General features: G+C 40.7%; 1 protein-coding gene across 3 annotated transcripts in view; it reads right to left on the reverse strand.

Annotated features, from left to right (window-relative positions):
* pcsk6 (proprotein convertase subtilisin/kexin type 6) overlaps positions 1–8,936 on the reverse strand; it is a 235,080-nt gene that overhangs the window by 6,130 nt on the left and 220,014 nt on the right. For all 3 annotated transcript variants that reach the window (XM_031899241.1, XM_018092475.2, XM_002939262.5), the window contains 4 exons: positions 8,746–8,925; positions 5,174–5,276; positions 4,229–4,425; positions 3,114–3,201 (listed from right to left, as the gene is read on the reverse strand). In XM_031899241.1, the coding sequence (XP_031755101.1) occupies positions 3,114–3,201; positions 4,229–4,425; positions 5,174–5,276; positions 8,746–8,925 (568 nt within the window). The remainder of the gene's footprint in view (positions 1–3,113; positions 3,202–4,228; positions 4,426–5,173; positions 5,277–8,745; positions 8,926–8,936) is intronic.

Raw genomic sequence — 8,936 nt, forward strand, 5'->3', positions numbered from 1 at the left:
GTGGCTTATTACATTTTTATGATAATTTTAAGCTGCTGTGTACTAATAATCAATTGATTCTATATACACTGTAATATTAGCATTGGCCCCTAAGCTCAGTAAGTGACAGCAGCACAAAGCATGTGCAGTGAATCAGCAGAAAAGAAGATGGGGCATCTTTGGAGGCACAGATCTTCATTGCTAAGGAGCTGTGTTGCCTTGGGCTGGCACAGAAGCCCCAAGCATTAAGTACAAGATTTCTACTCCTTTAGTTAAGCTTTAGTACTCGTTTAATGAAAAGGATGGAGGAAGCGGCAACCACTAATATCTGGAGTGTCTCACCAGTTGCCCATGCCTGTTTTATATAAATGTAGGCAATGGTTAAACATATATGAACATTTAACTACAAAAAAACCTGAACTATTATATATATATAAAATTGCAGAATGGAGAGCACACCCAAATTCAAATGCGATACCTGGGTGCACGAGCAGTAATAATAGAATAAAGGAAAAATTTTCGGCACTCACAGGATTCTCACGGACAACAGACCATAGTAGGATGCAATAAAGTGAGATTTATTGGTCCAACATTTCGGTTCTTTACTAGAACCTTCGTCAGTAATATATATAATATATAGTAAGCAAAAACAAACTGCACTCACAGGACTTGTATGAAGCAAAAAAAAAAAATGGTGTTTAATTCAACATTTTGGCTTAGACTCAAGCCGTCTTTAGGACACACATTTATACAAAGTATATTTGTATATTTGAATCTTAATCAATACAAATTCTGATCCCACTTTGCAACAGTACATTATATTGTTATTACTTTTATACACTCAGATTATGGTATATCTATGCATATTGGGCATCAAACTGTTCAGTAGGCCTCTGGTGTTCCTATTTGGGGTGACTTGCCTTTGTACGCAAGAAATTGTGTGAGATAAATGTGGCAAATTGCAACATTTTTAGGCGATTTTCTGAAATGTCATAAAAACCAATAACTTTAGGAAAGCTTTGCAGATTGGTACTTTGGTGTAGAAAGGACTCTTTACCCTTGTTGGATTTGTCAGAATGTGTACTTTCCAAAAATATATGGTTTTGTGGGGGTCACTGTATAGTTAGGGGAAGTTTCAGCACATAATACACTGACAGGGGGCTCTGTGTGCAAAAGCTGAGTTGGCAGGCGAGAAATCCTTATGCGCTATTTTTATTTTGGGTTCAGTACATACCGCAGACTTTGGTATATCTATGCATATTGGGCATCAAACTGTTCAGTAGACCTCTGGTGTTCCTATTTGTGGTGACTTGCCTGTGTACGCAAGAAATTGTGTGAGATAAATGCTTTACAGCTTGGTACTTTGAAGCAAGAAGAAATGTTTACCCATTATAGATTCGGGGGGATGTGTACTTTCCAAAAATATATGGCTTTCTGGGGTGAGTGTACTTTTTTTGTAGCATTATCCCACAAAGGATGTAAATGTGTTGATTTTGCAGGAGCTGAAATGATAGATCATATGGGGGTATGTTCACATTGGGGCCCCTACATGCCACATACTTAGGTAAACCTATACATATTGGGCATCAAACTGTTCAGTGGACCCCTGGTGTTCATATTTAGGGTGTTTTATCTTGGTACCTAATGCTATGTGGGAGATAAGATGCTGCAAAATGGAAGCTTTGAGGGGATTTTTGGAAATGTCATCAAAATTGCTAACTTTAGAAAAGCTGTGCGGCTTGGTACTTTGGAGTAGAAAGACATGGGTACCCATTTTAGATTCGGGGGAATGTGTACTTTCCAAAAATATATGACTTTCTGGGGTGAGCGTACTTTTTTGTAGCTTTATCTCACATATAATGATGTAAATGTGTTGATTTTGCAGGAGCTGAAATGACTAGAAAATGACAGTACATATGGGGGTATGTTCACATTGGGGCCCCTACATGCCACATACTTAGGTAAACCTATACATATTGGGCATCAAACTGTTCAGTGGACCCCTGGCGTTCATATTTAGGGTGTTTTATTTGGTTACTTTATGACCTGTAGGAGATAAGATACTATAGACTGGAAGCTTTGAAGTGATTTTTTTTAAAAATCACAAATTTTGATAAAAACCAATAACTTTAGGAAAGCATTGCGACTTGATAGTTTGGAGTAGACAGACAGTTGTGCCTATTCTGTATTCCCCAGAATCTGTTCTTTCCAAAAATGTACAATTTTCTGGGATGAACCTTCTGTTAGTGAAATGTTTGGCCTTGAAATCTAAAGTATGCAGCTTTCTGGAGCAGTGCTTTGGAAATTTGGTAGTGTACTGCTGGGAGTTTTTGACCTATACAAGTGAGAAATCTCCATAAAACTATATATATTTGGTATTGGCACATTCAGGAGACATGGGACTTTCCAAATCAGTTGTATATTCGTACATAAAATAATTTTTGTTTCTAGTATGTGTGATTATATTATGGAAAATTTGATTTTTTTTGCATTTTTAGACATTTAGAAGCCTATATCTTGTTACAGAATTGGAATTACACAAAAATTCTACCATATTTTGAAAGCTTAGGTTGTTCTGAAAAAAACAATATATTGTTTTCCTTGGTAAACTAAAAGTCCCCCCGAGGAAAGGCCCCTAAAGTGAAACAGTGCAAAATGTTCAAAAACTGTCTGGCAATACAAGTTCCGCTTTGACCAAAATGGCTGGCAGTAAAAGGGTTAATGGTGCCTGTACCAATTCCTAGGCTACTCACACTTATTCACTGCCCTATTAAAATGTAAATTATTTCGTTAATTATTCATTAACGAAAATGGTATATGAATGGGAAAGATAAGTTACCAGACTAGCATCATTTACACTTGCTGAAGTTTTTTTTTTTCTTTTGGATGTTAATCAGAGGACAGCAGCATATGCTTTGCTACATATAAGTATCAGCTCATTACTCTTAGGTGCACTGATGGCACTAAACTCATTTGATCTTTCATACATCTTGTCAAAGCCTTTACAACAGGGTCAAAAATATAAACAGTGGCTTAGCAAACGGAACCTGGATTTTACTGCATAGTATCCATTGTTGCCATCCCTGCTAGTGCTCCTTAAATGTTGCTAAATAAGTTGGACACAAAGGACTCACCTGAACCCATCCTTGCAAAAAGTGCATTTATCCGAGCTTCCAAAGCATTTCTTACAGTTTTGTTGACATCTGATGCATTTCTTTAGATCTTAATTAAAAAAAAAGATATTTACAACAAAACAATAAAAAGGAGAAACTCAAGGGTAAATGGCACAGGGTGCCACAAGAGGTTTATTGGACCAGAGGAAAGATGACACTTTGAAGCAAATTACAGCAGGCCAGTTAGGTAAATGGTTAAAGACAAACTGGTACCCTACTTGTCCTTCAATTCCCTTTGGCAGACATGGATATCTGTATCACAATATATTCAAAGTATAGAATAATTAAAGTACAAGGTGAGGGATAAACCCCATTCATTAAAAGATACTGGTGTGTAAATGCACTCTTTGCAATTCCATATAGTTGCACTCAGTCATTCCTGCCCTCTGTTCTGAATTGAGCACTGCTGTGTATATTGACGCAGGGGAACCCTGGAGCTACCTCTTGCTCCTGACCAGGCAGTAGTTGCAGAGTTCTCCCATGCCCAGCGTCAATAGGCGCAGAGCACTTGCTCCTACAGAATCAGATATCACGCTAGTCATACTTCCACACAATGGATTGGATGTGCATTTGTGTTTACCAAATAAGTTGCAATTGCATGGGTGCCATGGGTGCCATGCCCCCCCTGCGACTGCCATGACACTGGAATTTTGGTTCAAGATGCTGCATTGAGGGGAAAAAAAACATGGACATTGCACTCACATTGTACATGTGGATGTAAATGACCCTTTAAGTTTTTCTACAAAAGCTTACTAAAAGCATTTTGGTTCAGATTTTGCACAACTGTATCTTCGTATGTTTATTTTTATGACTGGGAACTATCATAATCACTCCGACAAGGTAGCTTTATCCCAAAACTTAAATCTTTTGGCAAAGCTATAAAATGAATTGTGTAGCAGAGGAATAAGTAGTGCCCCAGCTTTAAAATAGAGTTCACAGGAAGAAATCCTCTTTGTTTGGAACATGGGAAATGGACTCATTAGTACAAGCCACAGAAAAGGAGCAGTGGGAAAGGTAAGAAGAGAACCTGAGTAAGATGAGAGAAGTCAATCCCATTCCAGGGCTGGCATCCTTACTTTCATCTGCATAAGTCCCTAGTGGGCAGGAGAAGGCACAGGAGCTACTATCCAGTTGGAGGTAGAAACCTCGCTTACAGGAGCTGCACTGGTTATGGCCTCGCCCAATGCATGCCTCGCATCCTCTAAAACATCGCCGGCATCTTCGGCCAGCCACATCCGCCATGAAGCCTGAGGGACAGGAACTCACACACCTCCTGCACCACAACAAAAATAGACATGACATTACAGTAATGGGAACAGGGTAATCAATGTCACCGCATCTGTGTTAAACCTTATCTGCTCCTACTGATTAACAGTTCAAAATTTCAACAGAACATAAGCCAGTGTCTCCCACACCACTGACCGGTATCTCATAGCATACAATTCTAGAGTTGTGATGCTCTCATAAGAGGAATAGGACTATCACAAGTGAAGATATTTCACCCCTTTACTAATTCATATTAAAGGGTAAACATCTCTGTATTTCTCCTTCTGCAGTTTGAGCCCTTTAATCCCTATGATACAGGTATACGATCCGTCATCCAGAAACCTGTTATCCAAAAAAACCTCAGAATTACCAGAAAGTCATCTCCCATAGGCTTAATCTTATAAAATATATTCATATTTCTGTTTTTTCTGTAATAAAACAGTACATTGTACCTGATCCCAACTAAATTATAATTAATCCTTATTGGAGGCAAACCAATCTTATTGGGTTTATTAAATGATTATTTTTTTTAGTAGAGAGTTTAGTATAGAGATCCAAATTACGGAAAGACCCCTCATTTTGGAAACCCAAGGTCCCAAGCATTCTGATAATAGGTCCCATACCTGTATAGGATTTACTAATTTTAGACTGAAAGATTTCTTTTTAGAATTTAACAAAAACAAAAAAAAGATAAGAATTTTCAAATCCATTAAATTAAGGTAATGCTGAAATGGCAGTGGAATTTACAACAGTACCTGCCAGCTTTGACACTTCCAAGGCTATAGTGAACACAGTTAAGACACTGCTCAGCGGTTGGCCCATCACACCCCCTGTCACCGCACTCTGGATGGCATGGACCTTCAAAAAAAGAAATAAAGAAATAAAAAATATGTAACCGTTTTACACAAAGACTACACATATAATGACCACTGCAGTTTCTGAAAGAGTTATCAAATTTAAGTGATATATATACTGGTACATCATGTCAATACTGAAAAATCAGAAAAAAAATTTTCACCTTAAAATTAACTTTTAGTTTGTTATAGAATGCCCTAATCTTTTTTTATTTTTTGGTCTTCATTTTTATAGTTTAAAACAGTGCTGTCCAACTTCTGCGGTGCCGAGGGCCGGAATTTCTCTCGCATACATGGTGGAGTGCCGCTAATGGAAGCCAGTTTTGGCCACTCCCCCATTTCAAACCACACCCACTTTATCACAATGGTCGCTGCAGGGATATCACCCATCATTCATATGTTAAAGAATTATATTATGTCATATTAAGACACACCCTTAAATCCATATTCCTCCTCCTCCACTGTGGATAGCACAGCACCCCCAGCATATAATTATACACCTTAGTGACCATTTAATGGCTATTTCCAACTGCTAACAAACTCCCAGAACAAACCCCTGCCAGGTCCACTTCCCACAGGCAGCATAGGGTAGGCAGAGTATGGCACACACAGGCAGCACTCTGCCTGTCCTATGCTGCCTGTGTGTGCCATACTCTGCCTGTACTATGCTGCCTGTGGATGCCATACCCTCCCTGCCCTATGCTGCCTATGTGCCATACCCTCCCTGCCCTATGCTGCCTGTGTGTGCCATACCCTCCCTGCCCTATGCTGCCTGTGTGTGCCATACCCTCCCTGCCCTATGCTGCCTGTGTGTGCCATACCCTCCCTGCCCTATGCTGCCTGTGTGTGCCATACCCTCCCTGCCCTATGCTGCCTGTGTGTGCCATACCCTCCCTGCCCTATGCTGCCTGTGTGTGCCATACCCTCCCTGCCCTATGCTGCCTGTGTGTGCCATACTCTGTCTACCCTATGCTGCCTATACACAGGCATCATAATCCAGGCAGTACATACAATGTCTGAGGTATGAAGAGGTGAACAATGTGGGTGATTAGAGCTTGAGCCTGAGGTGTAAACACTGCAGGGGGTGAACAATGCAGAGATTAAAAGGTGTGAACAACACAGGGGATTACATTTTTAAACAATACAGAGGGATTAAAGCCTGAATCTGAGGTGATAACCATGCAGGGGGCAGTTAATCTCAGTACTGATACCATTTAAAGCTTACACAAAGGTAAGCCATCAAAGCAGCCAGACAGGTGGGGGGGTCACACAGAAGGGGGTCGAGGGCCGCATGCGGCCCACGGGCCACCAGTTGGACAGCACTGGTTTAAAACATTACTCTTCTGCCTCTTTCCATCTTTCAAAATGGGGGTCACTGACCCAGGCAGCAAAAAAACTATTGCTCTGTGAGGCTACAGTTTCATTGTTAGTGTTACTTTTTGTTACTATCTTTCTATTCAGGCCCTCTTCCATTCATATTCCAGTCAATGAAACTGGCTACAGGATCGGGTACAGAGGGTGGCTGTTAATGGTACATTCTCTACTTGGAGTAAGATTCTCAGTGGGGTCCCTCAGGGTTCTGTACTGGGTCCACTTTTGTTTAATTTGTTCATAAATGACTTAGGGGAGGGTATTATGAGTAATGTATCAGTGTTTGCAGATGACACAAAACTCTGCAGACCAGTCAATTCTATCCAGGATGTGACATCCTTGCAGCAGGATCTTGACCAACTGGCAATCTGGGCGGCTAAGTGGCAGATGAGATTTAATGTGGATAATAGTAAGGTCATGCACCTGGGATGTAAAAATATGCAGCCACTTATACCCTTAATGGGACTGCACTAGGCAAATCCATAATGGAGAAGGACCTTGGAGTCCTTGTAGATAATAAACTCGGCTGTAGCAAGCAATGCCAGGCAGCAGCTGCAAGGGCAAACAAGGTTTTGAGCTGTATTAAAAGGTGCAAAGTTTCACAGGCGGAGGGTGTTATTCTTCCCCTTTACAGAGCACTGGTAAGGCCCCATCTAGAATATGCTGTTCAGTTTTGGTCTCCAGTGCTCAAACGGGACATTACTGAGTTAGAGAGGGTCCAGGGAAGGGCAACTAAGTTGGTAAAGGGTATGAAAAGTCTCAGTTATGAAGAAAGACTGGCCAAGTTGGGTCTGTTTACACTGGAGAAGAGGCGCTTAAGAGGTGACATGATAACTATGTATAAATATATAAGGGGATCATATAATAACCTTTCTAATGTTTTATTTACCAGTAGGTCCTTCCAACGGACACGAGGGCACCCACTTCGTTTAGAAGAAGGGAGGTTCCATTTAAATATTCGGAAAGGATTTTTTACAGTGAGAGCTGTGAAGTTGTGGAATTCCCTCCCTGAATCAGTCGTGCTGGCTGATACATTATATAACTTTAAGAAGGGGCTGGATGGATTCTTAGCAAGTGATGGTATACAGGGTTATGGGAGATAGCTCTTAGTACAAGTTGATCCAGGGACTGGTCCGATTGCCATCTTGGAGTCAGGAAGGAACTTTTTCCCCTCTGTGGCAAATTAGAGAGGCTTCAGATGGGGTTTTTTTGCCTTCCTCTGGATCAACTAGTAGTTAGGCAGGTTATATATAGGCATTATGGTTGAACGTGATGGACGTATGTCTTTTTTCAACCCAACTTACTATGTTACTATGTAACTGCCTAGTTGCTAGCCTGCTGAAATTTTAGCATGATGGCCCACTGGGAGATTAGTCACCCGCGGTTAAATCTCTTCTACCGCAGGCGACTTATCTCCCCAGAATGCCTTTCCTCCAGCAACAAGTGAATGGCAGGTGGAAAGGCATATGCAACGCTAAAAAGAAGCAATGCATATGCCTTTCCAATGGTATTAGAGGGGGCATTTCCTGACATTCATAAGCCCCCCTCTAAGGTCCAAAAGTTGGTATGAGCATCCCTTAGCTAATTCAATTAAAAATATATGAATCATTGCTGTATCAGATATTTAGTCAGTTTCAAGATTATCTAGCATGGCAAGTCAATGTTGCCCCCCACCACCACCACCAATCTCATCCAGAAGACAAAAGCAGGTAAGTCTGCTGAACCCCACTATAATGGACCTTTCAGCTGCACATCCCTCCTATGGACCTGAGCCTCCCTAGGGAGGCCAGACTCACAGTTTAGGAACCACTGCCAGACATTGGTGCATTGGTACTATATACAATGACTACAATGACCTAGAAATGTAAAGCCTAAAAAATGCAATGGCACCATATGGTCTATTACTGCTACAGTTCCTTAGAGTAAAGTCTTTGGACAGAGAACCATGTCAATTTAAAGAAGAAAATATTAGCAATTTACTGGACATATCTGTAGTAGCAATTACAGTAAGGGGTATGTCATAATTGTTACACAACCCCCTTGTATTTATGTGAACACTAGGAATGGCTAACTCTCTGAAGGATGTGCCTTCCTTTATTTACCTGAATACTCCTCCTCTTCATCTATGAATTCCAAGTGACTCTGGATCACAGTAGATTTTGATGGTTCCAGATCAGTGGCAGAAATGTCCAGTGTTCTTATTCTTGAGTGTTGGGTGCCAATATGATTGTAAGGGTGCTCAGACGTCCCATAAAAGATCAAAGTCCATTCTTTTAACTTCCCTAAAAAACAT

This window comes from Xenopus tropicalis, chromosome 3, assembly GCF_000004195.4.
Source record: "Xenopus tropicalis strain Nigerian chromosome 3, UCB_Xtro_10.0, whole genome shotgun sequence".
In the NCBI taxonomy this organism is placed as follows: domain Eukaryota; kingdom Metazoa; phylum Chordata; class Amphibia; order Anura; family Pipidae; genus Xenopus; species Xenopus tropicalis.